Source organism: Leishmania mexicana, chromosome 34 (genome assembly GCF_000234665.1).
Source record: "Leishmania mexicana MHOM/GT/2001/U1103 complete genome, chromosome 34".
Lineage (NCBI taxonomy): Eukaryota > Euglenozoa > Kinetoplastea > Trypanosomatida > Trypanosomatidae > Leishmania > Leishmania mexicana.
Window position 1 is genome coordinate 1,149,961 of NC_018338.1, and position 27,699 is coordinate 1,177,659.

A 27,699-nucleotide genomic window follows, 5' to 3' on the forward strand; every position below is an offset into this window, starting at 1 on the left:
TGGGCCGGAAGGAACACGCAAAGAGACGGATGCAGAAACACAAGAGGGCCGCCATCCGAGATGTGAAGAGCCAGCGCCGCGGGAACGGGAGGCACATCTTCTACGGCACAGAAACAGCAAAAAAAAGAGGGAGGGGGACCTACGTGCGATAACGGGCAAGCTACACCTTACCTTTTTATTCTGCAAAAAGAAGAACAAGCAGAACACACACACACACACACTGCCGCCTGCATGACCGTTCACTTGTACAGATTAGTTGCGCCACTCATCATGATCGTTACCCTTGCTCTCATGGCCAAAGGCCCACTGTCCACGGTAGAACTCCTCCACTAGCTCATCCGAGTAGTCATGCACACCGCAAAAGGGCATGTAGACCGGCAGACCCTTCTGCCACATCCACCGCGAGAAACCCGCCTCCTGCAATGCGCGGCGTTCCGGATTGACGAGGAGACCTGGTCCGGCTACCCACATCGGATCGCGTGTGTAGATGTTGCCGGCGTTGAGCGGTGACCACTCATTGTACTTGATGTTGAAGGGCATGGGAATTCCAAGACGAGAGTTGTGGCCCCACTCACCACGCGCCTTCATCTGCGCCGGAGTGTGCGCGGCGCCACCCTGCATCCACTTCAGCCACATCGGGCTGGCCGCGTGTGGGGACTGGCCGCGGAACCAGTGCGGATCAGCCGGCTCGATTATACGTACAAAGAAGGTACCCTGTGCACGACGGCTTTGCCAGTACTTGTTTCCGTTCTCGTCTTTTCCGACAAAGATCTTCTCATCCTTGCGGCGCCAGGCCTCACCGATGTAGTAGTGCTTCCGCACAGCGCCAAAGAGGCCAAACATGCGGAAGTCATGCACTATCCATCGCCAGCGAGCCCACGTGAAGGAGAGTCGCACGGGGTTGTCGCCCTGGCGATGGTGGTGCCGCGGGAAGCTATGTGCATCATCGTGCGCCTTGGTGTACACAAAGTTCTTCGATCCACACTTCGACGACCTCACGGCCATCTCGCCGTACTTCTTAGCCATGGAGTTGGCGCCATAGGCGCCATAGGTGAAGACGCTGGTCATAGCTGGTGGAGAGACGCAACTAGTCGACGGAAGGAGTTGACGACTGCTGTGCAGAGTTGAAAACCCAGAGTAGTGCTTTCGGAAAAACTGGCGGCAGGAAAAAAAAGGGCAGCGACAGGGCAAAACACGACGAGGGGGGACAGAGAACTGTGATGCAAACAAAGCAGAGGGATAGAAGGAGAGCCTACAACACATACGCATACATGTACATACATACACCCTCTCCGATCTACAGGGGATGCAATGGAGAGGAGTAGCACACGAAAATCGTACAAGTCAACAACGGCGACTACTTAACAAAAAAAAACAAAGGCCGAGGCGACGTTCCTACACGGTGAACTACAGAGTAAGAGGGCGCGCGAAAGCGAAACGGATAGACTCAGCGGTTCAAGGCTCACGGCTCGGCATCGCCTCTTCCGCTTCGATTCCCTAGTGAAGCGACCGGCACAAATTCAAAAACGAAAAAGGAAATAGGCGAGCCTGTGTCTATCTGTGTTTCTCCGGCTGTGCGTAGTGGCTACCTAGCGCGTCAAAGAGATATGCGGTGGACGGCGCACACAGGTGATCGTGTCTGCACCCTGCCCACACACTAACACTCCCACTCGCACACGAGAGAGAAGTGCAGGTGCAGAGGGTGGGAGAGTTATTCGCCCCCAATCTAAGGCTCCTTCTACAATGCTCACTACTAGAACTACAACGAAGAGGTCGCCTTCCTGTCAGAAGAAGCCTCTCCAATACACTTGACACGCGCGTGCGAGCAGCGGACGTGCGCAACGACACGAAAGACAAAAGAAAGCACAACGTAGGGTGTTCTGAGCCCTGTAATAGTATCCGAGGAGGAAGAGAGAGAGCGGAGGGGGAAGGGGGGTATGCGTGCATGCGACACATGCATAAAAACAAGAGAAACGCAGAGAATGAAGGGTATAAAGTGCAACACTCTACGAGAGCAGACCAAGAGCCGGGTCAAGGGGGCAGGGTCTCAGCACCAAGACTGAAGAGACGATAGAATCGTCCGCGCCAGCTCATGTAAAACCGTCAGCTACTCAAAGCTGCAGGGATACATTCGCGGTGAGGTGACCGCTCCGCAGGCGCACATGCGCCTTTTTCTTCACATTTGCGTTTTTTTTGTTTGGGCAGGCTCCCGTTTTGGTGGAAGAGAGAAAAAAAAGATCTGATCCCACGACGTGCACGGATGCTCGGCTTCGGTGCGTAACATACAGTGTGTTGGAAGCGCATCGTCAACGCAACAGTTCACATTTGCATTTTTTTTTCGTTGTCGTTGCTGTTCGTCGAGTTTAGGGGAGGGTGGTGTTGGGAGCGGGTAGTAGTACACGTGGCTTGGCAAGTCGTCGATGTTCTCTCCACCTGTCAAATGACGGACATGGGTGGACGAACAGAAAACTAAGCGGCGGCAACAACAGGCACCGGATCACGAGTTGCCAACATATGGCACCTCCGTCAAGAGAAGCGAGGCCACCATAGGAGGACCGGAGCCGAAAAAAAAGAAAAAGAAAAGCAACACACCGGACTTTAATTCGTGTCACGCTCCCGCTTGCGCTCACGAAGAAGCTGCTTGATCCTATCTCGCTCCTCCGTCGCCGGCACCACCTCATCCATGATGAGTGGCTCCTTGCAGCCAGGACAGACCACACCGCCGTCATTCTCGTCGTCCAGGCTCCGTGTCTCGTCCAACGCCTCCTCAGCCATCTTGGTAAAGCAGCTCTGGCACATGAGGCGACCACAGCAAGGCAGCTTCATCGCCTCACGGGCGACGCCGTTGTGCACGACGCAGCTTAACGTCGCATCCGTGGGCTTCGTTGACGACGATGTTTCGGCAGTGGTGACCAAAGTGCTGTTTACCTTCGCAGTCCCCGTAGCATTCGCTTGACCAATTGCCATCTCATGCAGATCGTCGTCGCGCCCGGTATCGCCGGAGACGTCGCCGCCGATGCCGGCGACGGACATCGCGGTGAACACCGAGGGGTCTACGCGGCGCTTCACCAGGCGGTGGTCGCGCGTGATGAACTTGGGTGCTGGGTCGTCCATGGTGCACTCTACCAGCATGCTCTCAGGGATCCCCACCGGAAACGAGAGCACCTTCATCGCCTTGCCACCTTTTGCCGACGGGCAGTGCTGGATCAGGTGGCCGCCCTTGCCGCAGTTGTGGCAGATGTACCCCTTTGGCGGAGGTCGAAAGTTCTCCTCCATGTTGGCGCGAATTGCGTCACCGCGGCCTCGACCACCACCAAAGAAGAGGTCGCTCCCGCCGCCGCCGCCCATGCCGCCACGACCGCCACCCATCCCCCCACGCCCACCGCGCCCGCCTCGACGAAAGCGACTACTCACTTCGTCAATGCCCGTGTCGAGGGCAGCCTCCGCCTGCAGCTGCGCGATTCGCTCTTCTTCCGTCAGCGCCTGCCCGTCACCGAAGCCGGCTGGACCGCCAACTCCAGAGGAGCTAGGGATGCTGTCTAGAGAGTAAGGTAGCGGCGCAAACTTGGGACGTGACAGGAACAGCGGCTTGCCGCTGTGCGTCTGTCGTACTACGTCCACAACCGCGTACGCTGGCAGATCCTCTTCTGGGTGCAGCAGCGCCGTGCTGCCAGCGAGAAACACATTAATCTCTTCCGGCGGCGCGCGCAGCTTTGCTGCGATTGCCTGCTGCGCATCACGGCACGACATGACGCTGCCCTCCATGTCGATGGTGCCAACATGGTTGCTGGACTTGAGTCGAAATGTGATAGAAGCGACCATTATGACGTCTATGCGTGGTACCCCCTGTGGTGGTGAGGTGTTAGAGGGATGGTGGGGAGAGTCACAGACAGGAACAACAAAGAAGAAACAGCAAGGAAGGAAAGAAGGCACAGCGCCACTCGCTAGAGCAGCGTACGAGAAAGAGCAGCAGTGGGAGGGGCGGCAGGACACGCACCGTTGGATAGATGTGAAGGGGAGAGATGCACAGGCGACGCTGTGCGTGAGATTCGCCAATAGGGGGAAAAAAAGACGACGTGCCCAGCGCTTGTGAGAAAGGCAACCATGCCCAAAGCAGCAAGTCAGTCAACGAGTTGCAATTCGTGGTGTACAAGTGAGAGGGCCGATTGTCCTGCTCGTGTGTTTCCTTGTGTTGACGCAGCGCCGTCTACGAAGGGGGCACGTTCGTTTTTCTTTTTTGGTGTGTTTTTGGTGTACTTTGCGTCACCGTCGACGTGATTGTCCGCTCTCCCTGTATTGCGGGACACGAGCGTGGGTGAAGGAAGCGGGCGTGGTGATGATAAGAGAGAGAAAGTGGGGGTAGTTGGACAGTGCCGGCTGAGAAGAGGGGTAGTAGGGGAGAGGCCACAACTCAATGAAATTAGAAATCCGAACGGCAACCAGAGCCGTGCGCGTGCCTGCTCATATTCTACATCATCGTGAGAGTCGGCAACGGTCTTCTAGGGACATACGCCACACCCAACTGTAAGAGACGCAGTGCCGCACGAGCGGGCCGTTGCCGACATGGTGGTCATGGGAGCGGGTGAGGTTTGCCAGCCGCTATGCGGCTTCAGTGACTATTACCTCACAGGATGGCATCAGCTGGAGCATCTTTGTTCAGAGGCAAGTTGTCCATCATGTCATCTGTTGTCTGATTCTCGCTCACATCACAGCACAGCGAAGGAAAAAGGTTTCTTCCATTTCTACGACGTTCGTCAGCCCGTTCAGCAAGTCGGCTCGCGCGCGGCGAATCTTTCCATCTCTATCTTACTCGGCTGAAGCTCAGTCGCGCCGCTTCGAGGTCCACCGGATGCGCCACCGGGCCATCCGGCTGCTGCTCCTCTGGCATCTCAACGCTTGCGACAGAGTAGAACTGGCTTCCATTGCGGTGGTGTGGGGACATCTGCTCCCCTGGGAAAGGTTGAATGGGGAGCAGAAGGCAGAGCTGGCGGGGGTTTGGCTCGAACCTCTTGACTGGCCACCTGCGCAGTGGTGCAGGACGCGCTCTCGTTAATCATGTGGGCTGCCGCAGCTCCGAGCATGAAGCGGTCATGTGATATTGCGATGGCACCCCGCTGGAGGCTCCCAGGTGTTGACGTGATTGTCGTGGGGGTCGTGTGAGCAGCTTCGACGCCAGCGGCTATGTGTGCTTGAAAGCAGAGGACCGCCTCGCTGGTCTGATCATGAAACGCGCGCTAGGAAGCTCGCATAGGGTCGGAAACACGGCGGTTCGCCGCTCGGCACGCCGACGGCGACGAGATGAATAGTTCCTCCAGCTCGGGCGGGGGCTTTGCAGATTCAGGCGTGTTACCTTGATAATGCTATGCAGCACTGAGAGTTCCTGTGTGCGGTGTTCACATCGTTGCCTGTGAAAGGTGGCCACAGGTCTTTGTTGGCGTGCATGACCTTTGTGCTCTGGCAAAGGAAAATAAAAAAATACCAGCATTAGCCGGCAACGTTGCACTCACTCATGCACGCCGCGACGACACGCACACACACACACACGCTAAGACATGCTAGACAGCGTTGCTAGCACAGCAGTACAAAAGAAAACAAACCACATACTCACATTAGCGTAAAAAGACGGCCTCACTCGAAGAGAGGACACCGCACTCGCTTCACGCAAGAAGCACTCGCTTTCAGGCGTGTGTGTCTGTGTGTATGCGCAATGTAGATATGGATGTCAAGGTCGGGAAAAGGCACATGATGTGACAGGCAGAGGAACGGCGAGTCCGAAAAAAGAGGGAATGGACAGCTCTGCGGTACTACGGGTTGCAAACAAGGAGCTGTCTTCTCACAAGGCGAGGCTGACTGAAGCGGCAGGCTCTTGGAGAACCAGAGAGCGGCTGGAAGAAAGTGCAAACCGCCCGTGGGCAGAACGTTACACCAAGCAAACAGCAACACACGCCATGCATCAAGAGGCGCCACAGCTTCTCTCGCCCTACTGAGCAGAGGGAAAGCCTTTAGGGATATTCACTGTTTGGGACAGACCACAAGTTCTTCAGTTTTCCTCTTGTGTTTTCGAGCTGTTTTTCTTCGTGTCTTGCTGCACTTGCAAAAGACAGTGCCCCCGCCGCCGCTGCCCTTACCATCGAATGGCAACTAGCCACTCAAGATGACGAACGTCGCCACAGATGCGCGCCACGTAGACATATACATGCGGCCCTTCGAAGGACTTTGAATTTATCTTTTTCTTCAACGAGTCACTCTACAACGGGCACTGCAGTGAATATATGTAACACAGCCGCCCTTCCCCTACCTCTGCGGCGCGGCGGCTCTGTCAAGGGCACCAGTACACCCAAGCACCGTCTGGCATCGTGCAGGTTACTCTCAGTCGACTGCATGCAGCGCAGGCTCGGTCCAGGATTCCGCTAACCCCGCCGCAGCGCCGCAAAGGAAGAACATCTGTTGGCGGATGCGTGTCACTGTTGCGCTGTCGGCACAACGCCCACTGGGCTGGGCCCAAACGCGATCACAACCGCACGTCTCTTCGGCGCCGCATCAGTCCAGAACTGCCCGTCGACACTGAGAGTCCGACAGACGTACCCGAGGGTAAGCTACAGGCTTTCGGTTCCCCCACAAAGAGTGTGAGCACTAGACCATGGATATCACACACTGAGGTGGTCAGCGTCATCAAGGGCGACAATGCACACATGGGGAGAGAAGAAAAAGCAAAAAAAAAAACGCACACACACCTACCAGTACAAAAGCGCAACCGGTGCTGGTACCGAAGCAAGAAAAGGGAAGCAGTAGCCGCGGCGAAGTGCGCACCACTACCGAAACGCGCATATTTGCCTCCCTCCACAAGAGGAGACAACGCGCGCAGCTCGTGCTCCCTGCCGATAATCCACAAAATACAATTGACATCCCTATGAGCACATGCGCCCGCGAGAACGTGGCTCACTGGAGAGCGCGGAACAGCCCCTGCGCTATATGCGAACTGTGTGGAACGGGTGAACGCCTAGAGAGACAACACGTCAATGCGCCAAGACTTCGCTCTCCTTATCCCTCCTCCTCCTCCTCCCTCACGCACGCCGGGTGGGGTGGGCATGGCCGGGGGGCGTGCAGCCAGCAGCTCCGGATTCGGCTACTGCTGAATTTCAAGGCACACAGTGGCCGTCTCCACATCCACCTCGTCCACAGTGTCATCTCCGTCGTCGATAGAAACCGTCACGGAAAGGTCGCAGAACTGGAAGCGGTTCTGCCAAAACGGAGCCGGTAGCGTGCCGCCAGCCTCACTCGCCTTTTGCTGCTCAATCACCTTCATGAGAGACGCATTCGTGTTTGCGTGGCTCGAGCGGCCGTTCCACAGCATACCCTTGCCGAAACCGATCCCGTCCACCTCGTACGCGTAGTCGACACCATCGGGGAGGGTCTTGTTTAGCACAGCCTCGAGCGTCGCCGCAAACGCCTTCACCGTGGTCGCCGGCGTGACAGGGATGCGAATCATGTCGTACTTGGTGAACCCCTCCGGCACGCGGATGATCTTCTTTTTGTACGTGTAGTCCTGCTCCGGGATGTAGGTGGCCACCACTTTGGTGAGGTTCTTGATGGGCAGATCGCGCTCAAAGAGAACGTAGTTGTTTGTGCCCACGTCCAGCATACCATTACGCAGCACCGAGACGTCCTTATTCTGCAAGACCTTGAAGAGCTCGATAAGCCCCAGGCCCGTCACGGCGGACGTTGTAGTCGCGATGGCAGGAATGATTTTTCCGGCGACAAGCTTTACTTTCATCCGATCCTGCGTCGGAATTCCGTAATTCTCGGCGCGCAGGTTGCTTGCCGCAGCGATAAAGTCGATTTGGAAGTTATCATCGTCATCTTTCTCAAACTCCAGCGCAGCCGCCTTGCTGCCCTTGCACTTGGTTGCCAGAGCGGCAACATCCGCCAGTAGCCCTTGCAGCTCGGTCTCGGACTCCTCCATAGAAACTTGCTTGCCCTCCTGCGCATCGGCTGCCAAGTCGTCGTCGAGGTTGTCGACAGAGCCAGCCACGTACGTCGGCGTCAACAGCTTGTTCGCCTCTGCCTGAATCCACTCGTCCGTACGGTACTCCTGCATCCAGCGGTTCTTCTCATCGTTGAAGCGCGCCTCATGCTTGGGCGGGTGGACACCGAACATGCACGCATACAGGTTGATCGCCGCCACCAGGAAGTGCTTTGCGTCTGGATTCGTCACAATGTCCGCGGCCGTCACCTGGAGCGCTGTCGGATACTTGCGGTGACCAGACCAGAAATCCTCGCCGTTTTTCTTCTTGGCGCCGCGCGGGAAGGCCGCCTGCAGATCGAGAATACGGTCGCGGAACATCTTGAAGAGCTGCTCCCAGCCAAGCGCGACACACCTGTCCATCGTCGGCCCATCGGTAAGAATCGTCAGCGTCCGCTTCAGCAACTTGAGCGGGCCCAAGTTCTTGTCAATGAGGCTACGCCGCTCGCCAGCGCTTGAGCCACTAGAAACCTCCTGGTGGATGCGCTGGGCAAAAGCGGCAGGGTCTTCGATGATCTGCTGCGCCGTCTGCATTGGGGACACGAACATATCGTCGAACTGCGCGCGGGCCCACTCTATGCAGTGGTCGTAGATGTACGGAAAGTTGCGCAGCGTGCACATGGGAATGCCACCTGTCTGATCCGCCGCGCCGCCGTCGGCGTACGACGACGTCCTGCCGGGAACGATAATGTCTACGTTGCCGCCGGTGCCCATTGTGCCCGCCTCGACGAGCACCTTCTGGAAGCGGACGCACTGCTGGTCGACATAGAGGCGGGCCTCTATGTTGTCCAGCGCGTTGACGACGACGTTCAGCGACTGCCAGAAAGTGTCGGGGTAGAGGTGCTCGGTGATTGTGCCAATGAAGTCTTGGCGAGCGTCCACGTTCGCATCGGGATTCATCTGGCGCATGCGGGCCGCCGCAGCCGCCGACTTGGACTGCCCGACATTCTCCTCGCGGAAGAGAAACTGCCGGCTGAGGTTTGACACCTCGATGCGGTCGTTGTCGGTCACGACGAGGGAGCCGCCGGTGCCGCAGGTGATGCCGCACAGTGCGAAGTTCTTGACGTTCTCGCAGCCGAGTGCCCCGCACCCAACCATGAAGAGGCGCAGGTTCTGCAGCTGTTTCTGGAAGCCCTTGCCAAAGATGGAGATGATGTGATCGTAGCGCGAGTTCATCGGGCGGAACTCTTCACTGCTGTGGTCGGTCCATTCGGGCCGCACGGCTGCGCAAGAGAGGTGGAACCACTGGTGGATCGGCGAGTACTTACCGGTAATCTTCACAATCTCCTGCGCTACGACGGCGCCAAAGAAGGAGGCGAGGGGTTGAAGCTCCGCACGAGCGAGGAGCGCTTCCGCCATCACCGCCTTTTCATCCAGGCTTTCGAGGACCAACGGCGCCGGCGGGGGCGGCGGCGGCACCTTGTACGGGAACTCCGCGTTGCTGGGCGTGCCGGTGGTCCGCTGTTCCGGCGGCGCCGGCATCGCCTTATTCTCCTCCAGCACCTTCTTGGCTAGCTCAACCACCGCAGCGGCCTGCGTTGCGTTGTGCAGCTCAGGCAGCTTTCCTGCGTGCGCGTCGGCGTAACGCAGCAGCGCATGCAGCGCCACGTGGGTCAGCGACTCCTCAGAGTTATCCATCATCGGGCTCACTGGGACGAAAGTGCCTGGCGCCGCCAGCGCCTCGCTGAGGGGCCGAAAAGGGAGCACTTTCACCTCCTTCAGCTCGTGAAGAAACCCCCCTGTCTCATACGAGCTGTACCCCTGCGCCTCGAACGCCGGGTACACACGGACCGAATCGCGCGGGTCGGAGGGGCAGACGACGCCGTCATACACCTGACCATTCACGGAGGCGCCGTCCGGTTTCAGGAGCCCCTGTACCTCGCTCAGCTTGATCTGTGTAAAGTCGCGCAAGGCCCCGGGCGTCTGCCCCTCTGGTGTCTCGTAGCGGATGCGTGTGTACATCTCGCCCGTCTTGTCACGCAGCGTCACCACTTCCGTGATCACCTTCTGTAGCATGGGGCGTCCATCAACGTCCTTGACGACGAAGGAAGGGCCGTGGTCCGCGAACACGGAGCCCATCGTGCCCATTTGAAGTGCCAGCACAAATGAGATGCTCGGCGTGTGATTGCGGCAGAAAGTGTTCCATTCGCTCAGCGTTGTCAGGCTGAGATCCGGCGCGGCGGCCGTGAAGACGAGGGCGACGTTGTCCGCGACGGTGGCCGTCGTCAGCTCTGCAAGCGCCCGAACGCGTGTGTTCGGGTTCAGCTCCGAAATATAGGCGGCAGACAGCTCCGCCATCGTCTTGCCCGATGCCATGGACTGCGACGTGACGGCAAAATTCACGCCCATGTCCTGAACCGTCGGCTTGCGAGGGTCATAGAGGCGGATGGTGTGAATGCCAGCGAGTGCCAGGTTCTTCGCGATCTCGATCCCAACGCCACCGCAGCCCACAATAATAACCTTGAAGGAGATCAGCTTTGTCATGGTCTCGAGGCCATAGGTGCCGATGGTGCGGCTCTGCTTGTCCAGATACTTCTGGTCGATCAACACTTCCTTCTCAGCCTCCATGTTTTTGTGCTTTGCGCTGTGTTTCGGTAGTTTGAAGCTATGTTTTCGTGTCTGCAGGCAGGAAGTTATAGGTGATGCGTGTCCTTGATGCGCACGTGACACAGGCGAGAGACAAGAAAAACAAAAAGAGAGAGGAGGGGGAGGGGGGCAGCGAGTGCCGCTCGCGTCACGCAAACAACACGTACGTTCTGCGTGCGTCGTTTTCCTCCCGCGCTATCGCTGACGACCCGTGACTTGACGACCAGTCCCAACTAACAAGAAGACGTAGAGAAGGTGTGGCAGGCGGGTACGAGATGAAAAGGAAAAGGAAAACTGGAATAGAACGCCGGCGGGAAAAGGCGTAGAAGCACACAGCACACCGTACAACGTGAGTGCGCAGCCGAGTACGCCGAAACAGCAACAACTCAGGGTACGTCGTGCGGGCTCCGCAGAGAAACCTGGTGTGAAGTAGACACGTAGAGAGAAGAAAGACGCGCGGTATCCGTGTGCAGTTTGAGCTGGGGGATCGTCGGGTAGAGCGGAGAAGTGATGGTACGATCACAGGCTAGCACGAAAGCTCCGTTTTCTTCTTCCGTCCGAGGGAACGTAAGGTGGCGACTACCAAACTAAAACGACCAGGGCAAGTGCGGACCACGTGTCTGTGAACAAGTTGGCACCGACGATTGGTGTAACAGCGAGAATGTCTGTATGTTCGAGGGAAATGGGGTGGTGGTGGTGACAGTCGTGCGTGCGCGTGTTTAGTGCGCGCCGTGCTAAGTGTGGAGAGGAACAAGACCCAACGAAAAAAACTAAGAAAAGGGTTCACAGTGACATACTCCAGTAGACGCGCAGCAATCCAACAAAAAACGAAAACAGGAGAGGGCGGATGACGATGTACAAACTTGGAGACGATGGAACAAGATCATCAGCCTAGGAGAATCCCCCGTGTCTACACAAAAATGGGTTGTGTTGCATGGGTGCTCCACAGGAGCCAGCTCCCCCAGAGTGAAATTTCACCTGGAAAGGCAAAAACAAACACGTGCTCTGCCTGGTCTTCTGGACATTTTAGACTTCTTTGTAGACGAAAACACGCAGCTGCTCAGAGAGATCCCTCATGATCAACGGAGTGGTGTTGTGTTATCGAGTGGGAGAGCGAGGTCGGACGCCAGTGGGGCGCATGCGCCTGCTTGCCTCTTGTCGCGTGCATGCTCAATGTGCCCTCCGTTTTCGCTTGACGATGCATGTGCGTCCGTGGTGTGTCTTTCTTTCGCTTCTTTCGGCTTCGTTTCACGCGTAAGATGGAGCCCACCCACCCGCCCCCAACTCCTCCCCCACCTCCGACTCCACGGCGGACGCCTGCGTTGTCTGCCTCCAGAATTTTTTTTTCCTGTGTGTCACACACGCGCACCTCTGTTAGGCGAAGAATGAAGGGCGAGCGGGGGGGAGTCGCACATGCAATGGCGCACTTTCCCGCAAGCCACCGACAGTACACCGTAACTGCACGACCAACGCCCACTATATTGTACACAACAAGGAGGAGAGAAGAACCGCGATGTGAGAGACACTTTTACACCCCCGCTCTCATAAAGACGCACAGCCACATAGAAAAGTGCTCGCGGCGAAGACGCATCATCAACCGACGTCAAGGCCACCTTGCACCGACACGTGGTCAGCGTGGGGGCAGTGGTGTGTGGACTATGTTACCAGAAAAAAGAAGCGTAGTCACTGCTTGGACCGACCCGGGCAATGACGGAGAACCAACACCTGCAGAGAAGCTTCGTGGTCGGCACCGCTCCCTCACTCCGTCCTCCCCTTCCCCCCTCCCTCCACCCCGCCAACACACACAACGCGATCTATTTCTTGGCCGATGTTGGAGACCCAGGGGGTAGCTGTATCTTAAAGTGCCGCTTGCACGAAGCCACAGGCTTCGACGTCGTCGGGTTCGTGAAGTAGAATATGTTCTGTACCATTGTCTTGTCACCGTCCTGGAACTGGTACCAGACGCGCTCGATTCCCTCTTGCACCTCCGTCTCCACATACAGCTCGCGCCCTCCTGACAAGATGCACGAGCGCGACTTCACCCAGCCGCGCGAGACACTCTCCCATGCCCACTCCGTCCCGTCGAGTGCGATGACAAAGTGCCGCCGCTCGAGCATGGTCACCTCGTCAATCACGATCTTGTTCTCGTGGTTCACGTGGACAACCCAGGTCGGCACCGTCTTGCTGTTCACGCTGCGCAGCAAGACGTTGACGCCCTGCTCGAGCAAGACGGCGTTCATGCTGCCCTCCGTCTCATCCGGGTCCATGATCCAGGTGCCGTCCATGAGCGCCTTAATCTGTGCCACCTCCAGCATGGAGGGCGGTTGCAGTAGTACAGAGCGCGCCGGCAGCGAGAAGACGCAGCTGTCGATCACGTCGGAGTTGAACAGGTAGGACACCGGCACCGCGATATCCAAGGCCTGGGCCCGCTTCTGGATCCAGGTGGCACACTTAGCGTGAGTCACGTCACAAAGCTCCTGCATGATAAAAGCGCGAAGAGTCAGGGTCCGGTAGTTGATCGCGCTAGCGCCGTAAAAAGTCATCCATCGGTTGTAGCACCAGTGCAACGCCTTCTTCACCTCCTCCACCTCCTGAGGGTGATGAAAGATGTAGCCGTACGTGCCCAAGAGCGCCGCCAACACCACCTGTTGAGAGGGCGTCAAGTCGAACTGCTGCATCTTGAGGGCCACCTTGAGTCCAGCTAGCGCGACCAAGCCGGGTCCTTCGGCGATTGCCTCCCACGACCCCGCCGCCGCCACCTCTGCCCGTTTCATCGCAGCAGAGCCCAGCCCATGCAGCATGCCGAACACATCTTTTTCCATGTGTAGCTTGCCGCGTCCGCGGCTCGTCACGAAGCCGTCCCCCCTCACCTCTGTGACGTTGCCGTCGGCCATGATCAGTTTGCCTATCACAGTCACGGTACCCTCCCACTCGCTGGGCTGGGCAAGGCACGTGATCATCTCCTGATTCGGCAGCGTTGCCGCTAGCCGTAGCTCTACCCGACAGCCGTCGCTCGTCGGGCACTCGACACGCCACCGCGTCGGGTACACGACTCCCGTTTCGGTGCTCATATAGGACTCGTCCGTCTCGTCGGTCATGACGACGCCGCTGTTGTGCTGGAAGGCCTCCTTGCTCGCCGCGGAATGCACGGTGGCGTAGCACTTCTTGACGGCACCCGTCTCCGCTGACATAACACGAGTAATGCTGAAACACTGCGTCATCTTGTCGTGTAGGCGAATGAGGCAGTGGTCGTGCACCATGTGCTCCGTCTCCTCAGCCATACGGCGGCGGCGGAGGTCCCGCACGAAGCGTGCCTCTTCTACGCTGCGAGGCACCACGCCACCGAAGCTGTGCTCCACCCAAACGCTGCCTCGATTCACCTCCAATTCGCGCGCCAGCTCGAGATTGTCGGTGGCGCGTGTCACCCGGAGCGAGCCACCTAGCAGTCGAGTGTGGTGAAGAGAGTAGGAGAACTCGTCGTCCTCCCAGTTGCCGGTGGAGACGATGCCACGCGTGCCACCGAGAGCTGGCGGAATACTGCGAGGCATGAACGTCAGATCCACAACGGCGCGCACCTCCTTTGACAAGTCGCCCTCCTCGTGCTCGTTGCTTACCCCCTCGAGGTGGAGGGTGTATGTCGGAACAAGCGGCTGATGCACACGATTCACGGCGGGCGCGGCTGCTTTCAGTGTGTTCTTGCCGAACTGGACGTCGAGCTCCGTCAGTCGTGTCGAAGCAGCCTCGTCCAGCAGCTGATCTGGCAATACCAGGCGCTCGTTATTAAACTGCTCCAGCATCGCCTGAAGCATCGCAGGCTGATTTTGTATCGTTTTCTTGGCAACCATCATCGAGAAGAGCGCTGGTGCACGGTCATCCGCGGCGCAGAAGCGGTAGTACTTTTTCTTCTCGTGGTCCGTGATGGACCAGTTCACCACGCACGCGTGTGTCAGCAAAGAGTCTTCCTTTGGCGGGTCAACATCACTGACGACGGCCACGGAGTGGAAGGTGGCGCAGAGAGCAAAGCGATTGTGCGCACCGAAGCGACTGCGCAACGTCCAACGCTCCGTTTGGCAGTGCTCGTGTGCTCGGTCGTGGTCAAACAGTATCGACCACAGAGCGTTTGCCGACACCGATGGGCCTTTCCCGCCGTCATTGTCGACGCTCAATTGCGGCCAAGAGTTCTGCAGACGCTCCTTCAACGATTTCTCCTCCGCGGACTCGTCCTCTAAACGCTGCCGCTGCACAGGCGGCTCAACGGCAATCTCGGCAGTCGGAAAGTGCATTATACCTTCGGTGGTGCGCCGAGATCTCGTGTCAGCAACTTGTGCCTACTCACTTGTCTTGGTTGAAATTGTACCCTTCTTTCACGCCCGAAACGAGCAACTAACAATACCTTCGTATGCCATGTCCACAAGATGGATCACGAAGGCCCTGCGCCAGTCTCTGAGAGGTTCTGCGCTCACAGGACGCACGCCGGCACGGCCTCTTTCGTCGCTTCAGCGCGTGCGTCTTCCTTTATCTGTATACCTCTGCTAGGCAACACCGAAGATCAAGACGATGTTTAAGTACCGTGGGGGAGGGCCACAAAGCAAGAGGGTCGGTGGCTCACGGGTGGCGAGGGGTGAATCATGCAAAGAAGAGGTTGTCTTATCTTCTTAGCACACGCAGGAGCGTGCGCGAATTGTGTGAATGGGCGATATCGGGGAGCGGTTTGGGGGGAGAGGAAAAATAGGGGGAAGCGAGTTGGAGAAAGAAAAGTGTAAGCGAGCTAATAACGGTGGCTTCCCTTTCTTTTTGCTTGATCGCTCCTTCTAGCAGGCCAGTTTCCTTCTGATTGTTGTCTGCTCCTGCGGTTGTTGGCTTGGTCGTTGTGCACAAAGTGCGCAGGCAAGTGCAGTGCACGCGATGAATAATGTTCGCCGTTATTCTTCACCTACCCTCCGCCTGCGATGGTGTGCCTGTTCGTTGCCGTTCACCGTTTGTGTGGTGCAGGCGAAACGAGAAGCAGCACACACACACACACTCACACGCGCGCGAAAACACCTGAGCAGCGATGACGCTCCAAAAAAAAAGAGGTCAAAGGAAAGTGGAGCGAAGACAGTGGTGGGGCCAGTGATGTGAGTAAATCCGTCAACACAGTAGTGAAGCACGCTCCTGCAGAGGCCAGAGTTGAGGCCATATCAACGCCAGGTCACAGCGCACTTGCCGGGGCGTGGTATCGCCATCTTGGAAAGCAGCTTTGGCTGGTACGCTCGACACCCGTTCCCTACCTTGGCGCGGGTGGGGCCTCTTCGCGCTCGACCGAAGGAGATAAGGGAAATTCTCCTCACAGTAGCTGGCGTGAATCGCAGACGCGTGCGTTCACTAGGCTACTCCACAGAAGCCGTGTTCTTCCCGCCATTGTTGCCAAATCGCCCACCTAGGGAGATTGTGCTTTGTCTCCATCTTGCCCTCGAGCAAGGCATCCACTACCTGCCTCTTATCCCTCTACCCCTCTCCAATCCTTATCGTCTCGGGCCTATGGGTTCTGTATATATATATATACATATGTGCCCCCGCCAGAATTGGCATGGTCACCGGCAAAGACACACAAGCATACACGCATACTCCTCCCCGTCTTCGGCACCGCCTTTCTCGCCCTCTGTCGCTTGCGACGACACCTCAGTGCCATCGTGTGGGAGCGAGAAACACTTCACACGAGAAGAGCGAGCAAAGAAGAAGCAGCCAGTGCAGAGAAAAAAAAATGATGACGGAAAGGTGGTGGTGGTGGTGGAGGGGAGGATGAGGGAGGATGACATTTGGCAAGCCAAGTAGCGCTCTTGTTGTACTTCATTAATCAGACGATCCGTTTGGGCTTTTTGGAGAGAGGGAGGCAGACACTCCACCGCTGCAGGAAAGTACACGAAGACACAACGTGGCGGGGCAAAACAAAAAAAAAAGAAAAAAGAGGAGACATGATTTTGGGGGTACAGCAACACAGCGCAGAACGTCCACGAGGATGCACGGCCTTCCCAACCAGCATCCCTCACTCTTTTTCGCCCTCCATCAAACTGCCGTTTCGCCCATGAACAGAATCCAACATACACAAACACAAATGCTCGCGCGTGAAGAAAAAACAACGACACAAGCTGCAACAACAGCGGATGTAATCACCCTCGTCAGTCCACGCACAGAGTGCCCCACCCACACAGTCCCACCTCCACCTCCATTATCTGTTGCTGTTATCTGTCTCTTCACACCAAAACACGAATCAAGTTTCCAAGAAAACCAGACACACGGAGGTAAGAGGTGGTGGGTGGGAGTGGAGCACGACAGCACCCGAGTGAACGAAAAACAATGCGAGGCGTTTGCGCATGAGACGAAATGAGCGTGAAAGACAAAGAGCAAATGGTTGCGTCGTTGCGGACAGACGCCTCCGCGGAAACGGTGAAAGGGAGATAAAAGTGTAGTGAGAGTTTGTGCGGGGGAGAGAGGTTGTGAAGGGGGGAAGGGAGGAGGGGCACACAATTTCTCAGGACCGGGGGTGCGTCCTACCGCATCCACCCCGGCTGGGAGATGCCGCTTCACGTGGATGCCTGCGGAGATCCTCCGGATGCGTGGTGTAGCAGACACACACGTATAAGCCTATAGATCCCTTGATTCGTTTTCTGGGGAAGTACACTCACGAAGCCATAGGCTAGAGGCCCGCCTCCAACACGGAACCGGCGGGGTGGAGGGCGGTGGGCAGGACCAGCACAGATTGAAAAATAAAGAATAGAGAGGGAAATCAGAGCCACCCTTGCGGTCTTGAGGACAGAGAGGGGGAGAACGTCACAGCACAGGGCGGCAGGCGTTCTCACTTGCATTTCAAGCACGTGCTCGCTGGAGATTTTGCTGTTGCCACTTTCCCATCCGTCAGTCGTTATGGCCTCCATAAAGGTCGCCCTTGCGGCTGACAGGAGATAGAATAGGAAGGGATGAGAAGGCCTGGGGAGTCACAGGAGCGTCCGTTTCACCAAAGTTCGCCCGCATTGGATATTACTCATCTCCGTTTGCCGCGCACCTCGCTTACGCGTGGGGAAAGGGAGAAGTCAGTCAATGCGGGAGTGTGGTCGTGGTAAGATGGCGCGCAGTACGTGAGTGAGGAGAAACCACTAGCTCTGCTCCAGTTCTCTTTTCCGTTGTTCTCGTCTCCGCGATGGCGCCATCACATACGTGCCACAATTTCTTCGCTCTAGCTCCGCGGACGCAACCTACAGAAGTCGCTTCCACAGAACCAAGAAGAGAAAACAGACGCTCAACTCTCCTCCACATCTCGCCAGACTCGCTTCTTTCGGTTTCCTTGCTTTGTGCTGAGCATCTCCATCAGTTTAGTGTCACACACAGAACAACGATAGAAAAAGAGGGTGAAGGGGGCCATTGTGGCTTCCATACATACCATGAGGTGGGGTGGGTGGTGCGATCGTGCCTCACGGTGCAGCCGCGAAAAATAGGCGAAGAGGAAGTGGGAGCAACACCTCAAGATGCGCGTAGAACACACCGAGCAAGCGATTCTTCCATGAAAAGAGGACTAATAAGAAGCAGCAGGCGAACACAGCCGCGGGAAACGCGGAAACGACACAAAGAAGGCCTATCATGGGCCCTCCCACCGTCTCCATAAACCATACAGATGGGAAAACGGAGAGAGGAGTCCCTTACGGCGAACGAGAAACGAATACGGCGACACAGACACAGACACACATGCCCTCTCGGCTGCATGTCCACACTATCGAGCACGTCAAGAGTAAAGAAACACCAAGGGGGGAGGGGAGGGTAGCCAGTCTCCAAGAGGAATAAGGTGCAGAGAAGCCGCTGCCTGGAGCTGTCAATGGTGTCACGTTTTTCTTTTTTCGTTTCAATGTGCCTACTCTGCCATAGAGCGTCAGCTCGACTCGAGTCTACCAAGCCTCCTACAGGCCCATCACCTGGTGCGAAGCAGCGGTAGACACACGTCGCAGCAATGCCAGGACCTCCGCCTCAAACTCTGCCCACCCATATCTTCGCAAGTCGCCTCACAGCCGCTTTCACATCATGCCGGTCGCCGCTTGGTGCATCCGCCTCGAGTTGACACTGAGGCTCCCCCACGGGTAGGCGGTGGTGAGGGCCGGGGGCGGGGTACGCTCGAGTCACGCTAAAACCTTCCCGAATCGCATGGATGGCATCAGCGGGTGCACTGTCGCGGGTCGCTCTGAAGCAACGCCGCCCAGGACGTGGCCGCCTACGTCAGTGGCGATACATTGGTCTGACCTCCTCTGCATCGTGGGTACCTGACCCTGTCGCCAGAGGAAGCGTTTTGGCATGGGCATAGATAGGGAGGGCGCACGGGACCCTGGAATGGGACCCAGACAGGTGTCTCCCCTCTCCCCCGTCATCAGGGTTTGAGGGGGAGGAGGAGTTCATCACACGCGCAGCACGGTTGAGCGAAGGGTAGAAATCTGGTAGAAACACAGCGCACATAAAAGGTGCGACCCCTATGCAGACGCACAGTCACGCATGCACTTAGGGACACAGCTGCAGAGGAAAAGACGAACGTTCTCCGACGCTTCGGAGCATTGGCACGTATCGAATACAAACCGCGATATAAGAAGGGGGAGAGAAACCGGAGAGCTTGCCAGACGAATCGGAATCTGGCGTAGGGCTGAACCGAAAGACGAAGACAACTAAAGAAGAGAAGGGGAGGCGGCGAATATGAGCAGCAGCACCATCCGTGATTGCCAAGGAGAGGGAGCACGTGTGTGTGTGGGTGTGTCTGCCTTCCGTTTTCTTTTTTCTTTGCACAGGGTGGCTATCGAAGGGTGCGGTGTATCACCTCCGGCTCCCTGTGCTGTCCAGGACGCTGCTTATGTTTGTTTGCGTGCGCCTTTTTCCTGCCAAAGATGGGGCACAGCACATGCGCATGCGCACAGAAAACGATGAGAGTGTCCAGGAAGAAGAAGAGAGAGACAGTTTAACATGAAGAAGAACCGAGTGCCGCAGGGCCGATGGGGAGGGAGAGGGGCACGGGGTCGGGAGAAGCAAAGGAAAAGTGCGAGAAAAACAAAAAAAGGATGTGTGGGGGAGGGGGAGCGGAAGAGTGCACCACCACCCCCACCACCGCCGCCATCTTTTCTGCATCTCTCATCGACAATCTGCCCTCCATCGCCATAGATGATCACTGCGCTCTCGAACTTCGATCCCGCTCTTGCCTTTACGTGCCTTTCACAAACGCGCGCATCGAGAACCAAGCTCGGCAAAAAAGAGCATGAGGCAACCCGCTCGACTGTAGGCATGCGCCAACTCTGTTCGATCATCAGACAGATTACTATTTCCACTGTGATGAGGAACACACTGCCCTCGTCTATTGAAAGGCGCGTGCGGGTGCGGGTGCAGGTTTACGCACGTGGCCTCAAGCAAGTTTCTCCTGTGGCAAAGCAGACCACCACAACGTGGGGCTGCGGTTCATTACCACACGATAGAGGAAGCCAAGCGCGTGCGCACCTGCCTTTCGAGGTGGGCGAATGCGGCGTGGGCTCCGGCAGACAACCCCTGGGTAGCGACGTGGCCGGGGTGGGCCTGGGTAATTTTCCATGTATGGACTACCCCACCACTACACGTGGTTACGCGCGGGCACCGTCACACACTTTTTCGCTCTCCGAATCGACGCGTCTTTTGCGGTGCGGTGATGTGAAAAAAATGTGCAATGCCCGATATGCGTCAACATCTTCACCTGCTCTGCTCCTCTCACGGTCAACCTTGCCCGCATCCTCGGGGTCGACGAGCTTGTAAAAGTCGCGCCTTGGATGTGTGGCCACCGCTGCGAAGAGTCCCCTGAACATTTGTTGTGTAGCCCACGATTTGCAGAAAAACGCAGTCGCCATGGGATCGCTGACGCCAGTGCTACAAGAATTGATGTCACCGTCCACCACTCCCAGTTTTTTTCTGCGAGCCGTTTGTGCTCCCCAACCCATTCCTGCCTCCGCCAAAGGAGGCACCTGACCCGTCTCCGCCGTCGGTGCATACCGTCCAAAGTACCTCTCTTTCCATCCTTTCTAGATTATGCACTGCCTCGGCTTCGCGCTTCGATCAGCCAGATGGGGAGTTGTTGGGGTAGGAAAAGACACGTGAGCCAACAGAGGGAAGCTTCCGCGTACAGGAAACTGTGTCGCCGCCCGAGGTAGTACCCTGGGTTTACGTTTTTGCGATGTGGCGCACAAGCAGAAGAGCTCGCGCATGGGGGGCGCCGAACGGTCACAGATGGTGCCCCGCTACCATAGCACTCCCCAGTGATCACGCCTCAAGGAAAAATATACGAGGTGCTCATTCAACAAGTGCACAGAAGGCACGCACACGAATGACCTCTCACCCTTTCCACCTCTACTTCAGGCTGATAACGCGGAAAAGAAAGGCTGCTCATCCCTGATATTCCTTTTTTTGGTGGGGAGGGGGGAACTTCTCGCACGTGTGGATGTCCAAGTGCGCGTCGATCACCGGAAAGTTGCGTACAATCCTCACTCGTTTGGAGAAGGGCCCGAGACACAGCCTGTTGACGCACACACACACATTCGCCCATGAAATTCGAATACGACAGCCACGTAAAAAGACACAGAGCAGAAGAAGAAGGGTAGAGACAAAAACAAAATAAAATAAGAAAGGAAGAACGCATCGATAGCCAACAAGGAAGAGTAGACGCCAAATAAAAAGGAAGGCGAGGCGGCGGGGGGAGGAGGAGGCGCCATCTCTCCTTCCCTCCCTCCCTCCCTCCCGCACGCTGTACTCGTTGTCGGTGTGGAGAGGCCGTCACTTCGTTTTCCGTGAACACGAAACAGACAAAGCCGCCAGGGGGCGGGAGAGCCAAGAGAGCAAAGCAGCCACAAGGGAAAACAAAAGGCAGAGCGCGCGGAAACAAGAACAGTAAAGCGCATGCACACACGTGTGCGAGAAGCAGCATAGAACAAGGAATGCACGTTTCCTCTTCTGACGCGGTGTTCTTTCACGGCGTGTTTTCGTCCCTGCCGAGATCGTATTCGCGATCGCGGCACAGCGCTGAGAGTAGACCGAGCGCACATGAATGGTAAGCGTGGACAGTCATGGAAGTGGAGGACACGAGAGACCAGAAAAGCACCGACATTTGGCGTTCTGCCTGCTTACAGCTTCGCCCATTGCGACAGCTTCACGGCGGCGTTCCAGGCATCCAGGCGAGCCTTGCGCACCTGCTCATCTGTCGTGACTGGGGCCACAGTCTCGCCGCGCAGGTGATCCTTGGCCGTCTTCTGCACCTCCTCGATCGACTTCCAGACGCCAACAGCCAGGCCAGCGCAAAGGGCGGCGCCAAGAGCGGTCGTTTCGGTGAGATGCGGGACGTAAAGGTTCACACCCAGGATGTCAGCCTGCATCTCCATGAGCAGGCGACTGCGCGTGAGCCCACCGTCGACGCGCAGGCAGTTGATCTCAACGCCGCTGTCCTCTTTCATAGCAAGCATCACTGCGTTCACCTGCATGGAGATGGCCTCGAGGGCGGCGCGGATTATGTGCGACTTATTCGTTTTGTACGTCATGCCTACAAGGGTGCCACGAGCAGTCGGGTCCCAGTACGGGGCGAGCAGACCGCCGAAGGCAGGCACGAGCACGACTCCGTCAGTATCGCTCACTTTGCGGGCAATGCTCTCCATCTCCATGGGGTGGTCGAAGAAGCCAAGGTTGGACCGCATCCACTCCACCGTGGCGCCGGCGCCAGCAATGGAGCCCTCCAGGGCAAATTTGGCCGGCTCGGTACCCAGTTTATACGCAATAGTGCCAAGCAGGCCGTGCTTCGAGAACTGCGGCTCCGCACCCACGTTCATGAGCACAAAACAGCCTGTGCCATACGTGTTCTTGGCATCACCCTTTTGCAGACCTATGTGGCCAAACAGGGCACTCTGCTGGTCGCCAATGCAGCCCGTCACGGGCGTCGGCACGCCGAGAGCATCGCGGATGCCGTGATCGTTGGCTGTGACATCGCAGTAGCGCTCGCTGTTGCTGCGAATCTCCGGCAGTGCGGCGCGTGGAATGTCGAGCTCCTGGCAGAGCTTGTCGCACCACTGCTGCGTCCTCAGGTTCATTAGGAAGGTGCGACTGGCGTTGGACACATCCGTCACAAACACCTTGCCCTCGCTCAGCTTCCACAGCAGCCACGTCTCGATAGTGCCGAGGAGTAGCGAGCCGCTCTTACGCGCCGCGGCGACGGCTGGGACATTTTCCAACATCCATCGGAACTTGAAGGCGGTGAAGTAGGTGCTAACGGGCAAGCCAGTAATCTTGGCGGCAAAGTTGCTGTCGCCGCCGCCACATTGTGTCGCGATGCGGTTGCTCACCTCATAGGTACGGGCGTCGCTCCACACAATGGCGTTGCACAGTGGCTTCCCGGTCTTGCGGTCCCAGGCGACACCCGTCTCACGCTGATTCGTGATACCTATCGCTGCCACTTTGGCGAGCTTGGGGTCTTTTGACCGCAGCTTCTTCAGCGCCTCGGCAAGGCAGAGGCAGCAGTTGCTGTAGATCTCTTCCGGATCGTGCTCCAGCCACCCAGGCCGCGGCGTGATCTGCTTATGGAACAGCTGGTGCGCTGAGAGAATGGTGAACGTTTCGTCGAAGATGATGCACCGACTAGAGGTGGTGCCCTGGTCAATAGACGCGACGCACGGCATTCTATCTCTTTCCCTTTTGTGTCTGTTCGTGGAGGGATACTACTATATAGAGAGACACCAGAGAGGGAGACGGAGAGAGATGTGAGAAGCAGCAGATAACGAGAACAGACGACGGAGAGCGAGGCGCAAAAAGCCCTTCAGATTTATTTTTTACTTGGTGGTTTGTGTGTCGTTTTTTTTTCTTTGTTCTTTTTCGTAATTGGAAATCGTCCTTGTACAGGTACGAGCACTCTGTTCGGCTTCGCACACGCGCATGTACGTATGTTACTGTCAATCTGTGTGTGTGTGTGTGTGGAGGGAGGCACAGGAAGAAAAAAATCAAAGAGGTGTGTGCGCACTGGAAATCATGTACATGTGCGAGGAACAGAGGAGAGCGTGAGATGGGCAAGAAAAGGGGGGGGTATTGACCGCAGCGCAGCACAGAGATCTCGTTTTCATGGGTCATTCGCGAATGCGAGGGAACACACACACACACCAATACGGAGATATATGTCGAGATGACGGTGTGAGGAGGTGGGGAGACAAAGGAAGAGTAGAAGCGAGAGACAAAGTGTGCTCGCTGGGAGTTCCATGAGGCAACACACAGGGGTATGTTCGTTTTTTTTGTTGTTGCCGTTGTCGTGGACGAGTTCCCTTTGTGAAGCTTCGTTGACTGCAAGACGGGCATTGTTGTAGTGCCGGTCGCATCAACGAGTGTCTCGGAGATCCACAGTGCAGACGGTCTTACTGAGCCTCTTCATGAAGACCCCGTTTTGCGCTGCCTTTTTTCCTCACTTTTCGAATGAGGGTCGTAAAATCGTTAGGTGAGCTCGCCTGCGCGGTAATCGGCCACACACACACACATACACACCTCACGGGAAGCTCCACTAACAGCGTCCTCGTGATTGACAGAACACTTCACAGGAGGCGGAATACAGCACCGTAGCACACCACGCGACAGCAGAGAGGAGTACACCGTACTTTCCTCTCTGTAAATCGAGTATCTTCTTCCTCATCGCTAGCGAAATCTTGCTCAAGTATACTAACCCAAAGTGGACAGCTGATGATAAAATGACAGCAGTGGGAAGCGACAAGAGCATCTTCGGCATGAGTCGTGCCTCATCTCGAGCACGGCAAAGGCAAAAGTCGGAGTCTGTGAGCCGAAGCAGTATCAACGGCACCCGTCGTGCGCGGCCATCTCTACTTGCGGGGAAGACGTGCTTTGTGCATGCTACCCCTCCTCCTTCCCTCCCCTCTAAAAGCCCACCTCGTCAGCCTCCAGCTCTATGCATACGCGGCTCCATCAGTGTACCCGCTGCGCGCGTCCGCCCCATCCGCGATGGGAGGGGGCAGAGGCAACACAGAGGGCCGCTTCCACGGTCAGGACACGGTGCGTCATGGGTATTAGTCCGACTCAGTGTCGAATTCGTGTTAAACGTGGATCATCTTTTAGAGCCGCATAAGCTAGAGACTGAACACGAGACACGTGGGACGTGCAAGCGCGCACCAGCCACAGTGCAAGCACAAAGAAAGCTGCAATCATTGTAGTAACGTGAGCCTGTTCTACGCCGCCTGCACTCTCCATAACGTCTCCCTGAGGCCGAAACGAGAAGCAGCACCCAAAAGCGAGAGAGACAAGGCGGCAGTCGCCTACTCAACTACTGCTCATGCACCCAGGCACAGGCAAAAATACAGCAGGTGAATAAGCACCACAGGTGCGTTCTCGCGTCGAGCAGAGTCTGCCTCAACCATCCACTCAGCGTACTGTCAGTGAGCCCCCTGCGCGCGTCCGCCCCATCCGCGATGGGAGGGGGCAGAGGCAACACAGAGGGCTGCTTCCACGGTCAGGACACGGTGCGTCATGGGTATTAGTCCGACTCAGTGTCGAATTCGTGTTAAACGTGGATCATCCTTCAGTACCGGCTCTCACGATGAAACGCATTCACCTGCACTTTCACCAAGGCGCACCCCCTCCCCTCTTCCAACGGCAATACACACGGTTCATGGTGCGCCCCACCCCACTCACTATCCATACCTCTTTCGGCTTACGTTTGCATGCGACGTACAATCGGTGATGTTTTCTTTTTTTTGTCGGAAGCTGAAGTGACGACATCTTCTGATGGCGCGCACCTCGCACATCCTGCAACACAGGCATCCTATTGCCTCCTTAGCACTTCCACCGACACAGTCGTGTCGCCGTTTTCTTCCTGGCTGCCACGCGCGCACCTCTCTGGCTTTCCTTCTCTCCCAGCACGAGACACAGCTCAGCAGGCAAATTAGCTTGGATGGGTGCACACGTTTCGTGCGTTCTGCGATCATACTGCTTACGGCTTGCGTTTAAATCCAAAGAACAATCAGCGATGTTTCTTGACGCTAAGATGAAATCATGCAGATACAACCCCACACAGCCACGTGGTCACACACAACCACTCCTCCAAGTACACACACACACGCTTACGCCGCACCTCTTCTGCTGAAGCACAACGTTCTGCTCATGGCGACAGTGACGAAAAGGCCACGGTATACATCACTCACTGGACAGTTTTCGCATCGCTGAGCGGATACCGACGGGCAGGTAGGAGCGCAATACACGGAACACTTGCGACTATGACACCGAAGAAAAAAATCAAAGAGGTGTGTGCGCACTGGAAATCATGTACATGTGCGAGGAACAGAGGAGAGCGTGAGATGGGCAAGAAAAGGGGGGGGGGTATTGACCGCAGCGCAGCACAGAGATCTCGTTTTCATGGGTCATTCGCGAATGCGAGGGAACACACACACACACACCAATACGGAGATATATGTCGAGATGACGGTGTGAGGAGGTGGGGAGACAAAGGAAGAGTAGAAGCGAGAGACAAAGTGTGCTCGCTGGGAGTTCCATGAGGCAACACACAGGGGTATGTTCGTTTTTTTTGTTGTTGCCGTTGTCGTGGACGAGTTCCCTTTGTGAAGCTTCGTTGACTGCAAGACGGGCATTGTTGTAGTGCCGGTCGCATCAACGAGTGTCTCGGAGATCCACAGTGCAGACGGTCTTACTGAGCCTCTTCATGAAGACCCCGTTTTGCGCTGCCTTTTTTCCTCACTTTTCGAATGAGGGTCGTAAAATCGTTAGGTGAGCTCGCCTGCGCGGTAATCGGTCACACACACACACATACACACCTCACGGGAAGCTCCACTAACAGCGTCCTCGTGATTGACAGAACACTTCACAGGAGGCGGAATACAGCACCGTAGCACACCACGCGACAGCAGAGAGGAGTACACCGTACTTTCCTCTCTGTAAATCGAGTATCTTCTTCCTCATCGCTAGCGAAATCTTGCTCAAGTATACTAACCCAAAGTGGACAGCTGATGATAAAATGACAGCAGTGGGAAGCGACAAGAGCATCTTCGGCATGAGTCGTGCCTCATCTCGAGCACGGCAAAGGCAAAAGTCGGAGTCTGTGAGCCGAAGCAGTATCAACGGCACCCGTCGTGCGCGGCCATCTCTACTTGCGGGGAAGACGTGCTTTGTGCATGCTACCCCTCCTCCTTCCCTCCCCTCTAAAAGCCCACCTCGTCAGCCTCCAGCTCTATGCATACGCGGCTCCATCAGTGTACCCGCTGCGCGCGTCCGCCCCATCCGCGATGGGAGGGGGCAGAGGCAACACAGAGGGCCGCTTCCACGGTCAGGACACGGTGCGTCATGGGTATTAGTCCGACTCAGTGTCGAATTCGTGTTAAACGTGGATCATCCTTCAGTACCGGCTCTCACGATGAAACGCATTCACCTGCACTTTCACCAAGGCGCACCCCCTCCCCTCTTCCAACGGCAATACACACGGTTCATGGTGCGCCCCACCCCACTCACTATCCATACCTCTTTCGGCTTACGTTTGCATGCGACGTACAATCGGTGATGTTTTCTTTTTTTTGTCGGAAGCTGAAGTGACGACATCTTCTGATGGCGCGCACCTCGCACATCCTGCAACACAGGCATCCTATTGCCTCCTTAGCACTTCCACCGACACAGTCGTGTCGCCGTTTTCTTCCTGGCTGCCACGCGCGCACCTCTCTGGCTTTCCTTCTCTCCCAGCACGAGACACAGCTCAGCAGGCAAATTAGCTTGGATGGGTGCACACGTTTCGTGCGTTCTGCGATCATACTGCTTACGGCTTGCGTTTAAATCCAAAGAACAATCAGCGATGTTTCTTGACGCTAAGATGAAATCATGCAGATACAACCCCACACAGCCACGTGGTCACACACAACCACTCCTCCAAGTACACACACACACGCTTACGCCGCACCTCTTCTGCTGAAGCACAACGTTCTGCTCATGGCGACAGTGACGAAAAGGCCACGGTATACATCACTCACTGGACAGTTTTCGCATCGCTGAGCGGATACCGACGGGCAGGTAGGAGCGCAATACACGGAACACTTGCG

The 27,699-nt window shown here is 56.6% G+C and overlaps 5 protein-coding genes across 5 annotated transcripts; all 5 read right to left on the minus strand.

The window, feature by feature from the left end:
* Positions 1–252: 252 nt before the first annotated feature.
* Positions 253–1,068, minus strand: LMXM_34_3040 (conserved hypothetical protein; the record flags this gene model as incomplete). Its single annotated transcript, XM_003879251.1, has 1 exon — positions 253–1,068. The coding sequence occupies one exon, from the start codon at positions 1,066–1,068 to the stop codon at positions 253–255; it is 816 nt and encodes a 271-aa protein (XP_003879300.1).
* Positions 1,069–2,598: 1,530 nt separating this feature from the next.
* On the minus strand, positions 2,599–3,822 carry LMXM_34_3050 (conserved hypothetical protein; the record flags this gene model as incomplete). The annotated part of the gene is made up of 1 exon (XM_003879252.1): positions 2,599–3,822. The coding sequence occupies one exon, from the start codon at positions 3,820–3,822 to the stop codon at positions 2,599–2,601; it is 1,224 nt and encodes a 407-aa protein (XP_003879301.1).
* A 3,304-nt stretch (positions 3,823–7,126) lies between these two features.
* On the minus strand, positions 7,127–10,591 carry LMXM_34_3060 (putative ubiquitin-activating enzyme e1; the record flags this gene model as incomplete). The annotated part of the gene is made up of 1 exon (XM_003879253.1): positions 7,127–10,591. The coding sequence occupies one exon, from the start codon at positions 10,589–10,591 to the stop codon at positions 7,127–7,129; it is 3,465 nt and encodes a 1,154-aa protein (XP_003879302.1).
* A 1,832-nt stretch (positions 10,592–12,423) lies between these two features.
* LMXM_34_3070 (conserved hypothetical protein) lies at positions 12,424–14,892 on the minus strand (the record flags this gene model as incomplete). Its single annotated transcript, XM_003879254.1, has 1 exon — positions 12,424–14,892. The coding sequence occupies one exon, from the start codon at positions 14,890–14,892 to the stop codon at positions 12,424–12,426; it is 2,469 nt and encodes an 822-aa protein (XP_003879303.1).
* Positions 14,893–21,750: 6,858 nt separating this feature from the next.
* LMXM_34_3080 (putative glycerol kinase, glycosomal) lies at positions 21,751–23,289 on the minus strand (the record flags this gene model as incomplete). The annotated part of the gene is made up of 1 exon (XM_003879255.1): positions 21,751–23,289. One exon carries the CDS (start codon positions 23,287–23,289, stop codon positions 21,751–21,753), a length of 1,539 nt encoding a protein of 512 aa, XP_003879304.1.
* Positions 23,290–27,699: the final 4,410 nt, after the last annotated feature.